Source organism: Procambarus clarkii, chromosome 10, assembly GCF_040958095.1.
Source record: "Procambarus clarkii isolate CNS0578487 chromosome 10, FALCON_Pclarkii_2.0, whole genome shotgun sequence".
Taxonomy (NCBI): Eukaryota; Metazoa; Arthropoda; class Malacostraca; order Decapoda; family Cambaridae; genus Procambarus; species Procambarus clarkii.
Window position 1 is genome coordinate 34,623,412 of NC_091159.1, and position 21,500 is coordinate 34,644,911.

Sequence of the window (21,500 nt, forward strand, 5' to 3'; positions counted from 1 at the left end):
GTAGCCCAATTTTGGGCTACAAAGTAGCGAAAGTAGCCCAATTTTGGGCTACAAAGTAGCCCAAAAGATTATTGATGTGTGTATTTGTGTGGGTGATTAAATATGTATGTGTATGTATATATGTATACGTATATATATATATATATATATATATATATATATATATATATATATATATATATATATATATATATATATATATATATATATAGCCCAAAATTGGGCTACTTTCGCTACTTTGTAGCCCAATTTTGGGCTACAAAGTAGCGAAAGTAGCCCAATTTTGGGCTACAAAGTAGCGAAAGTAGCCCAATTTTGGGCTACAAAGTAGCCCAAAAGATTATTGATGTGTGTATTTGTGTGGGTGATTAAATATGTATGTGTATGTATATATGTATACGTATATATATATATATATATATATATATATATATATATATATATATATATATATATATATATATATATATATATATATATATAGCCCAAAATTGGGCTACTTTCGCTACTTTGTAGCCCAATTTTGGGCTACAAAGTAGCGAAAGTAGCCCAATTTTGGGCTACAAAGTAGCGAAAGTAGCCCAATTTTGGGCTATATATATATATATATATATATATATATATATATATATATATATATATATATATATATATATATATATATATATATATATATATATATATATATATATACGTATACATATATACATACACATACATATTTAATCACCCACACAAATACACACATCAATAATCTTTTGTCACAAGATCTCCAGGCGAGTGTCCCGGAAAAGGTCGCTCGCTGGCCTTTCCAAGGCTTCATATCCCCGCCAAAATGAGAAACCAATAGAATTCTAATATCAATAAAATTGTTAATATATTTAATCTTTAATATTGAATTTTAATACATATCATATATTAAAATTCAAGGCAAAGGGGGGGAACCTTCGACAGGCCGCCGGCTTCCTGTTCTCGTTGAGACCACTAGTGTTAGTAGACTTTCAGGTAAATGTATGACAAATTTGAAGCACATAGTTAGCCTTACATTTACGTTTTCTGTGTGTATTGTAATAATAGAAAATGCAACTTAAATAGGGATAACTAAAATCAAATGTCTCAAAATAATTTGTCAATTTTATTTAGCACAATGATCAGTGTGTGGGTAAGGCAGGCATGTGGTAATGAGTATTTACCAGTATTTACCTGAAGTCCGCTATCTCTCTAGCTGCTTCGATAAGGACAAGAAGCCGGGTCTTGTCAAAGGCCCCCCCCCCATATGTCCGGTTGATACTATCGAGCTGGATTTTTAAATTCAGCAGAGTTTTAGTAATGTAATTATGTTAATGGGCATTAACCCTTGACCAGTTATTTAGATTTCGTTATCTAAGCAGTAAGTCATTGTTTTTTACAATATAATTTATGGAACCTCGCAACTAATTTCAGACACCGATACAACGAAGATACAGATACTATATCTCACTGGGCTGTGTTGCATGTGACGTCACTTATTAATCGAACATGGATGCTATGAAGTTATCTTCTAAGTAATTTGGAATTGTTCTCGTTCCCAATGACAATATAACGATTCATTACGTCATTATGTATTCTTGTATCACATCATGCCAAAGGATTCTTCCCCATAATACAATGGTGCGCCTAACAGCAAGTGATATGATAGGCTATCATATCTTTTTACTTCTACTGAACTTTTACATCAATGAAAGTCCAGGGGTTGTTGTTGTTGTTTCAGATTTAGCTACTCAGAACGAAGTCTCCATGTAGCACAGGCTATGGTGATCCCGTAATGTCCAGGGGCTGTAGTGCTATTTTTATAGGTGTCGGAGCTCTGGTTGGCCGGACAAAAGCCTGTCATTTCCTATCCTGTTTCTATATATGTCACACGTCTTAAACCCCTTAGAAGTGAAAAGTGTTACATTGCTTATGTTTGCACATACTTTACAACCAAGTTTATCATCCCTGAAGTCTAACCATGGATAGGTTTTCTTTTTTGTCTTCCACATTTCATCAGTTCAAACACCTGAACAGGGATACAAGTTAGACTTCAAAGCACTATTTCTTTCTGAATGCACATGGATCCAGTTTGAAAATTTGAACTAGCAGCAGTCGAAACACAACTTTTGCCACTCTCACTCTTATCATTATCAGTCTCCTGTACGTTATTCTTCTTACACTCCTCATTTTGTTTACGCAAGAAGGAAGTCAACATTGTTTGCTTAGAAGCCATAATGGGGATGTTTATGAGAAAAAATGTTTTTATATTAGAGAGAAATCCACGGATCACTAGCATCCACTTTATTAATGCCATTTTTTTTTCTACCACAGACGTGGCCACACATTTACAATGCTAAACAACATATATATATTTTCTTCTGTCCTCCATGGACAGAAGATTGCCATGCCATTTATGCCATTGAAACATACAAGCAAATTTATTTCACACGACGCTAGAACCACCCCAAAAAAATTAACTAAATTATGTAAAGTTGTGTGTAGCAGTTTTGTAGTTTTACCTGCCTAGTATTTAATACTAAAATATACTATTGTATGAATAAAGAATACGTGTCTAATGAACTATTGCTAAAGCCATGAACATTATCACTAAATATTCGTATCCAAAGCGATAGGTTGGCAACTTTGTCTGATACTGTTTGTCTGGCATAAATGGACAGGAAGTGTTCACGTGCGACGGGCATTATGTTTCCAGATTCGTACCAGTACAATTCCACCTCTTTACTTTTTAAATATATATAAAAATATAAATACTGAATTATAAAAAACGAAGAAATATCATAACATTATTAACTTATTAGTGATGTAATACTAATATTTTCCTACCACGATCACCCACAGGCCATCATCTCCCTTCCCCCTCGTCCTCTCTCCCTAATTTACTCTATTCCATCGTCTACTTGCAGAGGTGCCGGAGAGCCGCTCGGGTGAGCCCCGGCAGTGCTGCACCACTGAATGAAACTAAATAGTATGCTAGGCAGTGTCTGGGATGCTCCCGGACGCAGGTTCGAATCCTCGTCACGGCCCTTGTGGATTTGTTCATTTGATGCATCACGTTAGTGTGATCTCTGTGTGTGAGTATGCTAGGACTATTGACTAATGAGTTGCAAATTTCTTAAAATGAGGAGAACTCTACAGGTAACTAGATAATTAATTTATTAGGGGAGCAGGTATGGTGGTCAAGGTAGAAGAGGAGGCAGAGAAACATACACATTAGTTACACTTGATAGTTAATTTTTGCGTCAGGATATGAACGACTTACTGGCAGAGAGAGGTCTTGCCGACCCCTGCCTCCCCCTTCACCAGGATGACGGAAGGGAGGTCGCGACGACACCTCAGGAGGTCTGCCATAGGGACGTCAGCGCCCTGACAGGTCAACATAGGCGTCAGGTACCAACTCTCCTGCCTATCCCCTCCTTCCTGCTCCTCCCCCCGCCGAATCCTCAGCCTTTCCTGCCTCGCTCGCTCAACGAACTCTTCAGGTGAGGTGACTTTGAGTTCTTGGAGCTTAGAACTGAGACCGTCGGTGTAACGTACGAGTTCGCTGTGTCTCCCACATCGTCGGGCTGCTTCTGTGAGAATCCTACAACAGAGTTTATGTACGTCATTCAATTTAGAGTCAAGCTCGTTGTGAGACATACGTTTCATCTCTTGCGGCGTCATGTGGCTTATATTATTTCGTTCTTCCTTAAGCAGGTACAACGAGTGTTCCAAACTATCGGCGTCTGTGTCCTTTGGGTCATTCGAAATCTTCTCTGTGTCGCCTGCTAAGCCACACGTCCATTGCAGTAAGCAATATAACAGCGAAATATCCATAGCGGTCGGCGGATCCTTTTTTTCCAACTGATCTTTCTGGTCCTTGTTGAGACGATTCCAGTACTTTGGAAAGAGCTTCAGGTAATCTCCAACGTGCTGTCCATCTTCCTTGTACAGCCAGAGGAACACGCGGCACATTTCTGTCTGGGCCACGACCTTGACAGCTTCGTGGTACCTGTCGAAGATAGTTTTGTAAGGAGGAGTGCGTGCTGGGGTCCCTGACTCCGCCATACCAGCACGGGGCCTCTCCGCACTCAAGTCTTCCTATCGCAAAAAACAATGTATTTACTTGTAGCACATGCACGACGCATCAACACTTGGCACTGTTGCACATGCACGACGCATCAACACTTGAAACTGTTGCACATGCACGACGCATCAACACTTGCCACTGTTGCACATGCATATCGACCCAACACGCAACACCTCACATTGCACAACACATCACAAGAGCGCCCCCCAGACACCTTCACAGGCCCCATCACTCCACTATCACTACCTCCTTATCTTATCCTTATCTGACTCGTGACTTCAGCTAGTTGCAATAAAGTTTTTCCCTTGAATTACCTTCGCAAAAGAAAAGCTTGCAGCACTTCTAATATTATTTCACTAGCTGTTTTGGATATAATTAGTGGTAATAATTTTAAGAAATCATAACGGAGGGGAAACGAGGGGATAGTTGGTGGATTCGATAGATGCTATATAGGAGGACATAGAAGGAACGGATAGTAGGAAGGAAATTGATTGTAGACTAAGCTTATCAATAGTAAATCGAGGGGAAGGGGGGGATAGGAAGGGACGGATGAGTGATGGGGGGGGGGGATAGGAAAAGACGCAACTAATGGATTACTGGGACGAGCGATGACGTGTTGAGAACAATGGAAGATAATAAACGGGTTTATAACATGTGGACCGGTAAACAGAAGGTCATGATTGTGGACGCAGGAAACTGGTGGCAAGGTTGGTCACTATAAACAGCCATATTTTGCCTGAATTTAAGGGCCAACATCTCTAGTGGCCTCGACGGGGACTTGGAAGCCGGTACCTTGTCACGGATCCACCCCCCCCCCCCTCCCCCCACACATACAATTAATCCTGAGAATTTTTTTCCAGTTGAATTTTAATTAGAGTACAATCTTGGTGTTTCTGGCTTCAGCGGGTAGGCGATTCCATGGGTTTAGTACCCTATTGGTGAAAAGCGTGCGCGTATGTGTGTATGTGTGTGTGCGTGCGCGCGCGCAACTTTGGACCTTATAAGTAGTGGGCTAGATTCACGTCTCCCTTACGGGCTATTCAAGCCCGTGCCACCTCTTGGCTGGCGACTCACAGCCCCGCTCCTGTGCCAGGTAAGTCCACTACGGGCTCACCATAGCCCGTGCTACTTGGAACTTGTTCCGAGTAGCTGAATCTATAACAACATCTTGGCTGGCTTAATCTTTATCAATCAACCATGTCTCCCAGTCTGTTGAGTAGCTTAAAGGGTCTCGATGAGATCAGCCCTGTCTTGTCTGGTTTGTAGAGTTGCTAGTCCTGAGGCCCTGAACCTTCCTTCGTACCAGAGTTGACTGTTCTGGGATGATTTATGTCGCTCTTCGTTCAACTTTTTGCAACCCAGTTGCAAAATGGGTCTCAAAATGTATCAAGATGCGGTCTCTTAAGCCTGGATACAGCGGTCACAGCCGCACCTAATGTATTTTATACAACATATAGCATACATATACTATGTTTTTGTGCTCGTTGTTGCATACTATGTATAAATACATCCCAAACTTCCAAATTTATCTTCGGTGTCATTCGCTCTATAGAAAAGGGGCAAATAAAATAATAAACACATTGTATACATATATATATTTATCATTAGAGAGAATAAAACTTTTAAAGTATAATACAACAGAGTAAATATACATATTAGTGTCGTCTCATGGCACGAATTGTCCGTGTAAAGCTTCTTAGTTCACATATCCGAATTATCCATATAAGGTCGTCTTTTAAATCATTTATCCGAATTATCCATATAAGGTCGTATTTTAAATCACATATCCGAATTATCCATATAATTTATATTTACACATCTGAATTATCTATATAAGGATTTTTATTTCACATATCCGAATTATTCGTATGAAGCTTTGTAATTCACTTATCGAAATTTGTACACAACTGGGCTTTTGATTTTAAGCATTTTTTTGTTAATATTTTCCTGTTTTTCCTATATTGCATAAAATGCAAAATTAAATTCCTTTCGGCGAGGTCTGCTACTGTGAAAGTAAGTATATATGTATATATATATATATTACAGCATACTCATACGACAGACGAGATTTATCACGTTAATCTGGCGTTAGTTGGTTGGTCTCGTGTTGGACCGCAGGCCTATCAACCTCTAGAGGGTTATTAGGACTACCAAGTTACCATACTGACCAACCAGTAGGTATATTTTAGTTCTGAATATAGTTCTGGACTCGAGTCAACTCAGAGTATATCCAACGAGAAGCGGGGATATATACACCTCTCAGTGTATATGTCAAGGCGTTAGTATAACGGTGCTGGGGTTAAGAGGGATCCGATCACCAGCCGGATTAAAGTCATTCAAATCCTTAACCATATCCGGTCAAGATGATTTACCGCCTTCTAAGATTGTGGTAATATTGACTACACGAAATGGTGTAATATTCGGATAAAGTAGGTATATAGTGTTCACGTCTCTCCTTACATCCGGAGGAGGTAACTGATCTATCGTATTGTCTAAATACATATTAGTGCTTCTTTTTCTCATTTATGTTGAGGTGCAAAATGTATTTGATCAGAAAGTGTTAACAAATAAACTCGCTTATGGTGTATTCTCTTCACAAGAGTTATGGTCAACTCTTCTATTAGATCTAGAAATAACACGGGTTCGGAACCCTCAACCCTCAAGTGGGGTTAAGCAGTTAATTATTATTGGAGATTCTGTTAGTGTTTCGCGATTTCTTAAAAGCTTTGCCCTTCCCTAACCGACCTTACCTTCACCTTCCCTATGCCCCCCCCCCCGGGCCCTACCTTACCCTTGCCTCCGTGGCACCTTATGCCCCTATTCCAATAATCATTCCTCCACCTCCACTTGACCACCAATCATCACAATTTCCTAATTGCTAATGTTCTTCCGCGAACATAAAAATATCCTGAATTTGCTGACCAGACCACACACTAGAAAGTGAAGAGACGAAGACGTTTCGCTCCGTCCTGGACCATTGTCAAGTCGATTGTCTTCTGAATTTCTTGCGATGCGAATGTTTTAACTTCGATTTGGATCCCTTCGCCGCAGGACTTAGTAGTGCTAAATAATGTATTAATACAGCTTAATATGTTGACTATGCTTAGGTGTGGAATAAGTGAATAAGTGTGTTGGAGCTTGAATATGGTGGAACATGTGTGGATTTGCAGGTGTGTTGACTCAGTGCTTGATTGATTCCAATACATTGCGAGTGCTGAGTACACTTCTATTTGTGTCCAACAGATGGCGTGAGTGAGGTGATGCTTGCTTTTGAGTGGGGCTGTCTCCTGTTGCCTGAGTCTGTTTACTGTTGCGTGAGGGTCCGGTACTCTTCAGGGGTGACCTCCTCGATGTGGGCGGCACTGGGGTCCTTCTTAGCCTTGTTCTTGTTCTTGAGGCTGTGAACTGTGCGAGAACAAAGGTGAGAACTTTGTTTACTAGACAACAACAAGAAAAACTAATTTTGTCTCATAAAAAGAAATTGGAACCCCCCTAAAAATGTGAGAACTTAGAGAAGTAGATTGAAGAAGATTGAAGAACTTAGAGAAGTAGATCCATAATAAAAGACACGAGGGGAAACGTTTTTGTCTTTTCTACAGACACCAGAGATTGGATGAATCTAGAGGAGAGCAGAGAGGGAAGAGAGAGATAAAGGGGTGAATGGGAAGGAAGAAGAGAAGAGCCATGCAACAATGATACATGTTCTAAGACAGGACGTCAATAGGCTCACAAGGTAGAAGTGAATAACTAGCCAGACTTGACCAGTTATTCACTTTGAATGAGTCGGACATCAGGAAACTTTCCTCTGAAGCATCCTTGAGTAGAAGCGACGGCTAAATATTGAACTTTGAGCATTTTGTGGAAATCAAAACGAGGCGTTTGGGACAAAGAAATGAAAACTGGCATTAAAAAAAAAGAAAAGAAAAATCTAACGTGGATAAGTTTCCGTGGTGTAGTGGTAAGACACTCGCCTGGCGTTCCGCGAGCGCTATGTCATGGGTTCGTATCCTGGCCGGGGAGGATTTACTGGGCGCAATTCCTTAACTGTAGCCTCTGTTTAACGCAACAGTAAAATGTGTACTTGGATGAAAAAACGATTCTTCGCGGCAGGGGATCGTATTCCAGGAACCATAGGATTAAGGACTTGCCCGAAACGCTACGCGTACTAGTGGCTGTACAAGAATGTAACAACTCTTGTATATATCTCAAAAAAAAAAAAAAAAAAAAAAAAAAAAAAAAAAAGTGAAAACTAGCAAAGAGTACCCCCCCCCCCCCCCCCCCATACAAAAGGGAAAACTTGACATGAAGAGAAAACGGACACAAAGAATGGGGGACTGACAAAGAAGAGAAAAGTGACATTATTAAGAAGAAACTATGAGGGTGTGAGAATATTAATGTACGCAACTGAGTAACTGAAATGTTGACCAAACCACACACTAGAAAGTGAAGGGACGACGACGTTTCGGTTCGTCCTGGACAATTCTCAAGTCGATTGTGAACCATTCTCACAATCGACTTGAGAACGGTCCAGGACGGACCGAAACGTCGTCGTCCCTTCACTTTCTAGTGTGTGGTTTGGTCAACATATTTCAGCCACGTTATTGTGACTCCTCGTCTGCATAGAGTAACTGAAATAATAATTCCTCTTTACAGACTCATAATAGTAAAAAAAAATGAGAAATACATTAAGAGGTAAAGAAGCGGAGGCTATGTATCCCCCATACACAGTTTAAAAATAATGATAATAAATATTAATACAAATTATTATAAAATGTAAACATAATAGAGCTCAAAGGGCTCTGACCTGTTCATCCAACAGCTTAAAACTGATGAGCGCCCCAAGCAAGCACAGCTATTAGAGTACTTACATGTCTATCAACATCCATACACACAAACACACACACACACACACACACACACACACACACACACACACACACACACACACACACACACACACACACACACACACACACACTACTCTGGTCAGAGTAGTTAATAAATGGAATGCATTAGGAAGTGATGTGGTGGAGGCTGACTCCATACACAGTTTCAAATGTAGATATGATAGAGCCCAATAGGCTCAGGAATCTGTACACCAGTTGATTGACAGTTGAGAGGCGGGACCAAAGAGCCAAAGCTCAACCCCCGCAAGCACAATTAGGTGAGTACACACGGTGACACACACACAAACACACACACACACACACACAAAATTATGCCTGGTATTTACTTGTTATAAGCTTGATTGGTCCGTCAGGCTTGTGTTTGGCGAGAGTGGTGGGCGTAGCCACCCCGATGCCGACCCCGACCCTGTAGGCCGGCAGGTCATCTAGCGGGATCACCGTGGAGGACACCGGCACCAGGACTGCGGGCGGAGGGAAGATGAGGAGCGGAATGTCAGTGAACTCCTGTTCCTACCCAAACCTTTTTTTTTTTTTGGGTGTAGTTCATCTATAATGCACTTCATACCTATCCTATGAGTGGTAACTGACCCAATATACCCACTCTGTGAGTGGTCGTACACCCAGTACTTACCCTTGTGAGTGGTCGTACACCCAGTACTTACCCCTGTGAGTGGTCGTACACCCAGTACTTACCCCTGTGAGTGGTTCCATGCCTCTCCTATGAATGGTCCCATGCCTCTCCTATGAATGGTCCCATGCCTATCCTATAAGTGGTCCCATGCCTCTCCTATGAATGGTCCCATGCCTATCCTATAAGTGGTCCCATGCCTATCCTATGAATGGTCCCATGCCTATCCTATAAGTGGTCCCATGCCTATCCTATGAATGGTCCCATGCCTATCCTATAAGTGGTCCCATGCCTCTCCTATGAATGGTCCCATGCCTCACTTATGAATGGTTCCATGCCTATCCTATGAATGGTCCCATGCCTATCCTATGAGTGGTATTGCACCCCCCATACCTAGTCTGAGAGCGGCTGTGCACCCCATACAGAGGTATAAAAGTGCTTCAGCCAAACCTTCCCTGCAGTCGAATGCTCTACCACTGAGCTACACCCCCAAAAGCTACATCTTTTACGGGCTCGCCATAGCCCGTGCTACATGGACACTTCGTTCTGAGTAGCTAAAATCTGAAACAACAACAACAACAACCTTCCCTGACCAAGACAACAAATTTTGATTTAGATTTATAGAAACTTTATTCTTAAGAGAGTTATATATCATTACATGGTCTAAAACATTTCAATAAACTTTTCGGGAACATTTTTGCCGTTAATTTGCAATTGTTCGTGTCGTATCCGGGCGCCATATGTGAAAATAAATCTAGTTAAATATCAAATTCTATAACTAAATTATTGGTTAATCAACTTTGATGAAACAATGGAGATATTCATACCTATCAAAACTTTGATTTAAGACAAAATATGTATGATTTCCTAGTCGAGCAAGACAGGAACCTTTTGCTGTACTATAAGGAAAAGGAAAAACAAGGAACATCAAGAACTATACAAAGGATTCAAAGCTAATAATAAATGCTCTTTTTCTGAACTACAAAAGCAGGATTGAAGAGTGTCGTGCTTACCTTGTTGGTACTTATGGCTCTCAGACTTCTCGTACAGCTTCATTGGACCAGCGGCAGCCGCAGCCACCAGTGCCAGTATTAGGACTGCCCGCGCCATCTATTGAGGGAGAAATCAGTTTATGATTAATCCAGACTCCACAACCCAGTGCTACTTTTGACTTATTCCGCTAATGTATTCGGTGTTTCGAACTAGAAAGATTCTCTCTCTTGGTATACCCTGAAGGTAATATACCATAATCTATAAGAGAGAATGTTTGTACAAAGTTGGAGGCTATATGCTTGGGGGGCTAGGCTCGTCTAAATTGGCAGAGGGACTGGTCTGGGGTCCGGGATGAACATAGGCTACTCACACTCGCCAGAATTCAGATAGGGATCAGCGTGTCAGGGTCACATTCAGACCCCCACAACGATTGTTTAGCAATGACTGCCGGCTAACCCTGTTAATATTTTGTAAACAAAAAGCTTCATATCAATTATTTTGTCTTGTAAAATGCCTCATTATTCACTGATGCCGTGGAAATTAACAGACTACTTCTGATATAATTCGGGCCGTCCCCGGATAACACACGTAAGTTGAATGTTGCCGCAACATTAATAATTGTATAGCTAGCGTCAAAAGATTGTTATTTGCTTAGTTAAACAAACTCGGGGTTTCAGTTTCTGAACCGATTATGTGCCTCTGTAACCCTTTCCACCACCGCCCACGGGATGGGTATGGGGTGCATAATAAAGAAATTGAATTGCCGCCACACCTCCCACTCATAGAAAACTGAAAGCCAACACCCAAATTCGAGCAGGGAACTATAATATTGTGTGAATGTCATTTTATTAGTAATACTGTAAGTGAGAGAGTAAAGATGCAGGGGAGGAGGGAGAGTGGGGTGTAAAGGGGAGGGGGAGGAGAAAAGTGGTGAGAGAATGGAAGAAGGGACGGGATACGGAGGGGAGGAAGGGGAAGATAGGAGAAGAGGATGGGAAAAAACAGAATATACCGGGTACCCTCCTAATCTAATATTTTTTGAAAGAGGGGTTTAGCGGAGAGAGAGAGAGGGGGGGAGTACGAGGGGGGGGGGGAGTACGAGGGGAGGAGCGAGAAGGGGGGAAGGTTGGGGAGGACGAGGGGATAGAGGGCGGGCGAGGGTGGGCATGACGAGGGGATAGAGGGCGGGCGAGGGTGGGCATGACGAGGGGATAGGGGAGAGAGGGAAAGGGTGGGAAGGACGAGGAGAGGGCACCCGGGCACCGCCGGATTCCTCTTCTATAAGTATGGTTAGATGGAGAGACAGATGGGAGACGGACACAGACCCGGGCACCGCCGGGAACCACGCTAGTATACCATAATATACCACATAGCATACACCTGTATGCCCATTTCCCACCCACACTTAAAACTTCTCAAAGATCAAAACAGACGAATCATTTTTGTTCAATTTCAACTACTCCACTTCCCTGGCGTCATCACCTCCCACGACATCATAGAGTTGAATTTAAGAGTGTCATGTGTACAGTCGAGAAAAAGTGTTCATTTTCCCCCCACTTTGGTGCCACTTGCAAAAAGGCAACGCCGCTTTTGTTGTAGTATTGAGTTACCCTCATAATACACGTACAATTATGTACTAAATATTGGGGGTGTAATTAGGTCTTGATACCATTAATCGTATAAACTATGTAAACTATTATCACAAATGTAAATGTTTATAAACCATTTTTAGCGTGAAAAACGTTTTGTGTGTTGTTGTTGATTGAGGAGCAGACCAATGGAGAGAGCGTATGGTATGACGTCACGTTGTTATGACGTCACGTTGTTTGCCTCGACAGCCAAATGCCAATACGTAAAATTATCATACGTTATTTTCTTTATATAAACGGTCAATTAACTCTTAAGCATAAAAGTAGAGCCATCTCCATTTTCCACTAATCTACATATATTAATTTGTATTCACTGTTCTACACGCAGCCCGACCTCCGAAGGCTTCCCATCGTCAAGAAAACGGTCAGTTTAAAGTGTCCTTTCCTAACCTGCCAGAGGACCCAAAACAGAAAACTGAACAGTACGTCACTTTCGCCAGCCGCTTCCATTTTCTAGTACGACAATTTTTGGCCTTATGTAACGCATACGAGCGAAAAGCGACGTTCTTTGTAGGACAAGTTGGTACACTATTTTTCTTTCCATAGACAACCCGCCTTCAGACCAAGTCCATTCCATCCAGCAGTCTCGACACCATAGACGCAATCATCAATTTGAACATGCTATTCATTCAAAATAGGAATTTTTTAAAATATAAATTAATATTGTTATATATATTAGCATACTGTGCACAGTTCCGCATTGGTTAGGTTAGGTTAAGTGTTTAGGTTCTGTCGGCGATTATTTGTATTTGTAGTACGTGGATGAAGCATTTAACAGCGTTGTGGCTCGAACAAAAGTTGTCAGCAAATTCTCCCGTCCTCCAAACAAAGATCCAAAGTGATTCCATGCATCCGCCAAAACCCCAGCTGTTTATGATCGAAAACGGTTTACACACGACTCACAACTGATAACGTTCGAACACTTCCGGAACAAGTGCTTCACTGACGCATTTTGTTCGAACCACAACGCTGTAAATGCTTCACCCACGTACTACAAATAATCGCCGACAGAACCTAAACAGTTAACCTAACCTAACCTATGCCTATATATGCACAATGATAATATATCATAATATTAATTTATATGAGAACATTCTCGTTTTCAATGAACGGCATATAAAAGTTTATGAATACGTCTGTGGGGTCGACCGCTGGATGTAATGGACTTGAGTCGAGGACGAGTTGTTGGGTGAGGAGAGAGGAGGTTTTACTATCACCTAATGACACTGTTCATCCATCAGTAGATGGTACCCAGGAGCTACCCAGATGGTAGTCAGGCTTGTGGGGTTGCATCCCGGGGGAGGGACAGTAATTCGACCCTGGGGTGGACCCTGATATAAGCCTAACATGTGGATATACACTGCATGGCTGCCTGTCCCCCACTCAATGAATTATTATTAATTATTATTATATGACTTGAAGCATATGTTGCCTTTATGGTACACATGGCCAATATGCCTTGAAGAGTCTCCTGTGTACACATGTCCAATATGCCTTGAAGAGTCCCTTGTGTGCATTTAGTGAGAACAACAAATACATCTTATAACATTATCTTTGTCATATATTGTACACCTACATCAAACAAAGACACTCCCACACCAACAAAGACACACTCCCACGCTCAACCAATAATCTGGGAGCAGCCTTGAGAACACAATGTAATTCTCGGGTGTTTCTTAATACATCAACGCCTGAGGCAAACCAGTAGTATCACCACAACACAAGCTGCTGCAACACTCACAACACCACAACCACCAGCTGCTGCAACACTCACAACACCAGCTGATGCAACACCCACACCACCACCACCAGCTGCTTCAACACTCACAACACCACCACCACCAGCTGCTGCAACACTCACAACACCAGCTGCTTCAACACCCACACAAGCTGCTGCAACACTCACACAAGCTGCTGCAACACCCACACAAGCTGCTGCAACACCCACACCAGCTGCTGCAACACCCACACCAGCTGCTGCTGCAACACCCACACCACCACCACCACCACCACCAGCTGCTGCAACACCCACACCTCTACCTACACAACAATCCAAGGCCGCAGAACTGTCTATTTGAAAGTCCCGTTCTATATTACATCACCGCTGACAGGCCTCGGGGCCCTGGTACCCGAGTGTGGGGGGGCCCTAGTGCCCGAGTGTGGGGGGCCCTAGTGCCCAAGTGTGGGGGGCCCTGGTACCCGAGTGTGGGGGGCCCTGGTACCCGAGTGTGGGGGGCCCTGGTGCCCGAGTGTGGGGGGGCCCTGGTGCCCGAGTGTGGGGGGCCCTAGTGCCCAAGTGTGGGGGGGGCCCTGGTGCCCGAGTGTGGGGGGCCCTAGTGCCCGAGTGTGGGGGGCCCTGGTACCCGAGTGTGGGGGGGGGCCCTGGTGCCCGAGTGTGGGGGGCCCTAGTGCCCAAGTGTGGGGGGCCCTAGTGCCCGAGTGTGGGGGCCCTAGTGCCCGAGTGTGGGGGCCCTAGTGCCCGAGTGTGGGGGGCATTAGTGCCCGAGTGTGGGGGGCCCTAGTGCCCGAGTGTGGGGGGCCCTGGTACCCGAGTGTGGGGGGCCCTGGTGCCCGAGTGTGGGGGGCCCTAGTGCCCAAGTGTGGGGGGGCCCTGGTGCCCGAGTGTGGGGGGCCCGAGTGTGGGGGGCCCTGGTACCCGAGTGTGGGGGGCCCTGGTGCCCGAGTGTGGGGGGCCCTAGTGCCCAAGTGTGGGGGGCCCTAGTGCCCGAGTGTGGGGGCCCTAGTGCCCGAGTGTGGGGGGCATTAGTGCCCGAGTGTGGGGGGCCCTAGTGCCCGTGTGTGGGGGGCCCTAGTGCCTGAGTGTGGGGCCCCTAGTGCCCGAGTGTGGAGGGCATTAGTGCCCGAGTGTTGGGGGCCCTAGTGCCCGTGTGTGGGGGGCCCTAGTGCCCGAGTGTGGGGGCCCTAGTGCCCGTGTGTGGGGGGCCCTAGTGCCCGAGTGTGGGAGCTTAAGACTCGGGCAAGGGCATCCATAATGGCAGGTCCTTTAACTCCCACAATGCGAAAATATACGCCCAGATCTGAGGGCTTATGTTCCGGTCGGGGATCTGAGGACCCCGAGCGGAACACCGTGACGACCAGTGCAGCTTTGGTCCCGCCTGAGAGCGACGTGTTTCATAGGACCTTGCGTGGCTCCTTCGGCGTCTGCGTCCGTAACGCTCACCACAAATCCTCAACGAGACATAGCAATGCAGGAAAGTCAAGGACGGAACCTTGGGAGGCACCCGAGTGTGGCGGCACCTCTAAGACCTAGCACACCCTCCACCTGCCTCCCATGTCTGCCTCTGCCCACCTCCACCACTGACACACCCACCACCTGCCTCCCATGTCTGCCTCTGCCCACCTCCACCACTGACACACCCACCACCTGCCTCCCATGTCTGCCTCTGCCCACCTCCACCACTGACACACCCACCACCAGCCTCCCATGTCTGCCTCTGCCCACCTCCACCACTGACACACCCACCACCAGCCTCCCATGTCTGCCTCTGCCCACCCCCACCACTGACACACCCACCACCAGCCTCCCATGTCTGCCTCTGCCCACCCCCACCACTGACACCTCGCTTCCAGCTGAAATATTTCCTCGGAGGCTTGAGACTTGTGAGCCATATAGTCGTAATGGCTTGGCGCTTTCTCCTGATAGTTGACACTTGTGAAACCATTTCCATTAAAGTAGCTACATTATAATGGTCAAAATACACAAGGTGTGGAGGAGAAAGTGTAGTTACAACACTCCTGTGTCAACACTTTTTCCTCCTCCGCCATTATTTGTTCACTTGCAAGTTGTTTAGTAGCCTCGGGAGCGTTCCCGCTCTCACCATAAGCGTCAGAATTGGTGCATTTTGCCTAACGAGAAGCTTTCGAACCTAGTCCACGTCCCTAGCCTGTAGCTCCTTAGCTCGAGGAAACGTTAATATTGCTGCGGTTTTAATTTCACTAGAGCATCGAAATTTGTACGCTGATGAACATGTCCTCACAATCTTCCGCATTTTTTATGCTATGTTGATAAACAAGAATTTGTAACTTCCTGTTTAATAGGAATGGAACACATAGAGACACTTGGGACACATAGGGACACTTGGGACACATATGGATACTTGGGACACATATGGACACTTGGGAGGCACAGGAACAGATGAGTCACACAGGAAGGGTATAATTTAGTGAACAACTCCCTTGAAGGTCAATCTCACATCAAGCTCTGTTATTATTCCAGCGTGACGTTATGGATGAGTGTCACACAGTAATGACGTCACCGGTATGCTCCGTCCATTGTGACGTCACAGGTGTTCCGTCCTGTGACGTAGCAGGTGTATTCCGCCCACTCAATGACGCCATACAGGTGTGTTCCACCCACACTCCATGACGTCACAGGTGAGTTCCGCCCAGAGTCACCCAAGGCTTCTCACACACAGGAAATATATGTCCTAAGTGATCTGACGTAGAGAGAGAGAGCATCATGATCAGGTGACAGGAGATCACAGCTGCAGGTGGCGGCTACAGCATCCCTACGGCCACCTGAGGGAAGGGCTCATGCAGATTCAGCAACCTTGAATGTTTGGGCTCTTCAGCGACACTATGTGATAAAAGTGTAGTCTGATGGCGGGTATATTAGTCCCAGGTCGTAGTCCAGGCTCCAACACGACACATGAGCAGTAAACATCCCCGGAAAAAGACTCTCCCTCTCAACAACTTTTCATTTCAATGGAGGGAAGTGAAAGCTAGATCTCCCATCACCCGAGAACGGCGCAATAACACACTTTCTCTTCTGTCACAACACATTCAGGCAATGTTTCCCGTTGTAACTACGGCTCTCTTGTAGGTCGAAGGGTTGTAGAGCGGCTCTTAGCGTATACTTACCATTTTACAGAGCTGTGGGAGACGGGGGCGAGACTCCAGGACGTTGCAGACGCGTGCTGCGGTACACAGGCGTCAGGGGAGACTGGGGCCAGCAACTTCTGGTTGGTTAAGTTCTGAAGACCCGCTGGCCACGGTTACCTAGGCGGCTTTTTTCTTAACTGACGTGACGCTTTCGTTTTTTGAGTTAATATAAAACATAAATTGGTTTAACATATTGTTTTGCTTGTTAATATTTGTGTCGTTGTGGTTTCACTTCATAGTAATAAAATAAGTAGTATAATACACCAATAAATAGCCCGTTGGCACCTCGTCGTGCCTGGAAAGGTTACTGATGCCCACAAAATGTTGTAGTTTTGCCCTCGCATACTGCATAGAATATCAACCATGTCGACATTACTGTTCGTCAACCTACGCACGATGCACCGACCCACTACGAATACCGACATTCTGTGGCTCACAGACACGCTGGGTCTGACGAGCAGGTGGGCGGACTGCGTAGGGTGAGGTACCTGTCCTGGGCCCCTGCAGGGTAGACGACATTGCCTGGAATGGGTCGCCCCATGGCAACACACAGGGTAGCGATGAGGAGAATGAGTCGAGTTGTGAGGATAGTGTAGTGAGGATGGCAGAGTATGGTAAATATAGTGAGGTGTAGTGAGAAGCGCTTATCAAATGTTTACCGGGAGCGAGATTATGTTCTACAGCCCCGCGTTATAGCTATCAAGATGGATTATCTTCCGTGATAAATGTTCTTGCAGTTGTAAATGATGGTTGTCAGGTGATTTTATTCGTTTACTACTCGCTTCATGCGAGCATTTCATTATATTTCTCTGGCTCATCTGTGTTTCCAACTTCAACCTGTTTCTTCTCCTTATATTGTCCTTCGCCTGGATAAAAAAAACATATTATCCTTCACCTGGATAAGGAAATTATATTGTCCATCACCTGAATAAAGAAATTGTTCTTCCGTTTGCTGTCAGATTCACCCAATCTATTGTCTCGAGGTTAAAGTCCCCAATTATAGGGGTTTGGGTTTCCGATACAGCATTGATCACATTATGCAGCAGATCAGTAACTTCCCTTGCTGTTACAGTGGAAGTATTCTACAGCACAGACACAGGTGTGCACCAGCTGCTGCAACACCCACACCAGCTGCTGAAACACCCACACCAGCTGCTGAAACACCCACACCAGCTGCTGAAACACCCACACCAGCTGCTGAAACACCCACACCAGCTGCTGAAACACCCACACCAGCTGCTGCAACACCCACACCAGCTGCTGCAACACCCACACCAGCTGCTGCAACACCCACACCACCACCAGCTGCTGCAACACCCACACCACCACCAGCTGCTGTAACACCCACACCACCACCAGCTGCTGCAACACAGTAGCAGTTGACTACCATTTTGAGTTAGTTGCACCATACAAATTCTGAGGACCCCATATCGTGCTCAATTCCTCTTTGTTGGTTGCATTTAGGTCCTCTTTTATTTATTTTTTTACATATAGCATAACACTACCTGCTCTTGCTGTTCTGCCCTTTCTGAAAGGTGGATGGTATCTTGGAAGACGGAATTTCCCTTCAATTATATCTTCTCAATGAGTGAGTCTATGTGAGTCTCGGCATTAATGGATATATATACAGTGCATCAGATTTAACTTACTAAGCTTCCGGCAATTGTATAGAAGCAGTATAAACATTGCTTCTAGGGGGCTGAGAGAGTGCTCCTAGATTCTCCACATTATTATTCCGTACAATGTCACTCTGGTTTTGTGCCTGCTTGTCGTCCGATATGTATAGGGCTAGTTATGCCTGGCTGGGTGAAGGACTAGGTCCTCTCCTCCATCCACTGTCATGATCCCCTGCCCTCTCCTTACCCTTAATTTTGAATCTTCGATTTTCTGATCAGAAAAGAGTAACTCCAAGAGTGGTTCAGTACACACGCATGAGAAATACAGTACCACACATCTTCAACTTTCACCAACAACAATGTAACACTCGACGTGTTCAGTTCCTACCCTCACAAGTCCCTTCAGCCTCGACACTGAGCAGACAGCCAGACTCGGGTTGCATCGAACTTGCACGCTCTCGTCCTGCACCGAGCTCCTCGACTCCGTCCACATTCATAGCGCAGCCCGTCCTCATATACAAAAGCCCAATCTGGTTAACCCAGCCGCAAAACCCCCTGTTTATGAATGAAAAGCCGTTTACACACGATTCACAAGTGATGACGTTCGAACATTTCTCGAACAATGCTTCGCTGACGTCCTCAGCTCGAACCACAATTCTATAACAGCTTTACCCACGTACTTCAAATACAAATAATAAAAAAAAACAGAACCTAAACACCTAGCCTAACTTACTCCTAACTATACATATAATTTTTATGCATAATAATAATAATTTATATACGAGAACAAAACAATTTTTAATACAGTATGTTAAAATTGATGAATGCGCCTTGGGAGGACTGGCTGCTGTGTTAACCAGCCTAGTGTGAGGACGGATTGCAGAGTGCCACGCTTTATTGATTTTTTTTTATTGTTGCCGCTGAAGGTGGCTAGTTTATTGTGCACCCCATACTCATCCTGTGAGCGGTATCGCAAAAGCATTACAGAGGGCACAAAAGGTCTTTATCAGACCTCATCTTAGATTATTTCATAAACAATTTCATCTATCCTTCACACCTTATAGTTACAAAGTAAGCTAGTTACAGAGAAAGAAGCTGTTTCAAGAGCTATATATTTACAGTAAGTCATCATATACCCTCACCTCGCATCCGAGCTCTCCACCCTTGGCCCCTCAATCAGTTCCTCTCTGCCCTGCTCCAGGCTTCGTCTCAACTACTACAACACTTCACTACATTGACAACAAACCGACTGTTGTAACAAGACTATACTAAATGTATAGTCATATAAATGTATAGTCAGCTGTAACGTATGATTACGTGTACGGGGTGTATGTATTTGGGTGATTAGACACAAAAGAGTTTAGTGGTTTTTATATTTATTTTTTATAATTAGTGGTTTTGATATTTATTATAATATTATTATAATAAATAAATATCAAAACCACTAAACTGTGTCTAATCACCCATAACATGCAATCAGAGTAATCAGCAGTAATCAGAAAGAGCATTGATAAGTGAAAATTCAAAAGCCACAGGTGTGAACGGTATTCAATCCAGTCAAAGAAACTGGCAGATGAACTGTGTCTACCACAAACTCATTTTCAGAAAATTTCCGGCCCAAGGGATAGTTCCTGTAGATTGGAAATATGCAAATGTCACCCCTATTTAAAAAAAAAGGCAGAGCTCAGCAGAAAACTACCATCCAATCAGTTTGACCTCGCACATATGCAAGCTCATGGATAGAATCCCAAGGAGAGGGAATCATTAACCATGAGCTGTCTAGTAAAATCAACACATCATAGTTTTCTTAAAAATAAGTCCTGCCTCACAAACCTGCTTACATTTTTGGAAATGGTAACCAGCTATTCAAACAAAAGACTTCCAGTAGATGTAGTATGTATACATGGACTTCACAAAAGCTTTTGATAGGGTACTAAATGAAAGACTGAAAAAAATACAAGCACATGGAATAAAGGGTATAATACTGTACTAGAATGGATAAAACAATGGTTAAAACATAGACAGCAAAGGGTTGTCTTTAAACAAAAATTAATCTGACTAAAAAATGTGAGTGGGGTACCACAAGGGTCCATTTTGGGGGCAACCCTTTTTGTTATGTACATCAATAAGATGAGAATATTACAAACCACATCATCAAATCTGCAGATGACACAAAGATATATGGTAAAGAAGTAAGTAAAAAGCAATATAAAGGCCTTACAAAGAGAGCGACATTAACTCCACAAATAGTAGGACTGGCAAAGGCTTTTTAATACTGAAACATGCAAGACCTTGCATGTGAGGTACAACAGTGAACATCACAACCACCAAGTCAACAACATTACATTGCAACAGATTGATGAAGAAAAGGACTTGAGAATTAGAATCCATCAATCACTGAAAGTTGCACAGCAAGTGGGAGCTGCAGTAAAAGGAAATGCCAACAAACCTAGGACCAGTCAAAGAAACATTTGACTACAATGAAAAGGAGTCAAACATTTAACCATACAGGTGGTGGTTATTTAACTATAAATCTCTGGTCTTCCCCCACTGGGATTATTGTATCCAAGCATGGAGGCCTCATCTTCAGAAAGACAACTACTTGGGAGAAAGTTCAACACCATGCAAAAATATAATTCCAGAATCAAAAAGACTCCTACTAGGAACAGTTGAGGGCCATCATTATTTTGATGGAAGTACTGTATC

The 21,500-nt window shown here is 44.0% G+C and overlaps 2 protein-coding genes across 3 annotated transcripts in view; both read right to left on the reverse strand.

The window, feature by feature from the left end:
* The window catches only part of LOC123745613 (aminopeptidase N), an 88,223-nt gene extending 83,334 nt beyond the window's left edge, over window positions 1-4,889 (reverse strand). For both annotated transcript variants that reach the window (XM_045726343.2, XM_045726338.2), the window contains exon 1: window positions 3,293-4,889. The gene's annotated coding sequence lies outside the window, so the exon portion shown is untranslated. The remainder of the gene's footprint in view (window positions 1-3,292) is intronic.
* Window positions 4,890-5,675: 786 nt separating this feature from the next.
* LOC123745608 (uncharacterized) lies at window positions 5,676-17,259 on the reverse strand. Its single transcript, XM_045726327.2, has 4 exons — window positions 17,158-17,259; window positions 10,648-10,744; window positions 9,333-9,467; window positions 5,676-7,504 (listed from the first exon to the last, which is right to left on the reverse strand). Exons 1-4 carry the CDS (start codon window positions 17,158-17,160, stop codon window positions 7,404-7,406), a joined length of 336 nt encoding a protein of 111 aa, XP_045582283.1. The 5' UTR covers window positions 17,161-17,259; the 3' UTR covers window positions 5,676-7,403.
* Between the last annotated feature and the right edge of the window lie 4,241 nt (window positions 17,260-21,500).

Coding starts and splice junctions, on each gene's coding strand:
- LOC123745608 (XM_045726327.2), bottom strand. Junction 9,468..10,647: donor GAGCCATAAGTACCAACAAG/GTAAGCACGACA, acceptor CTCCGCCCGCAG/TCCTGGTGCCGGTGTCCTCC. Junction 7,505..9,332: donor ACCAATCAAGCTTATAACAA/GTAAATACCAGG, acceptor GTTCTCGCACAG/TTCACAGCCTCAAGAACAAG.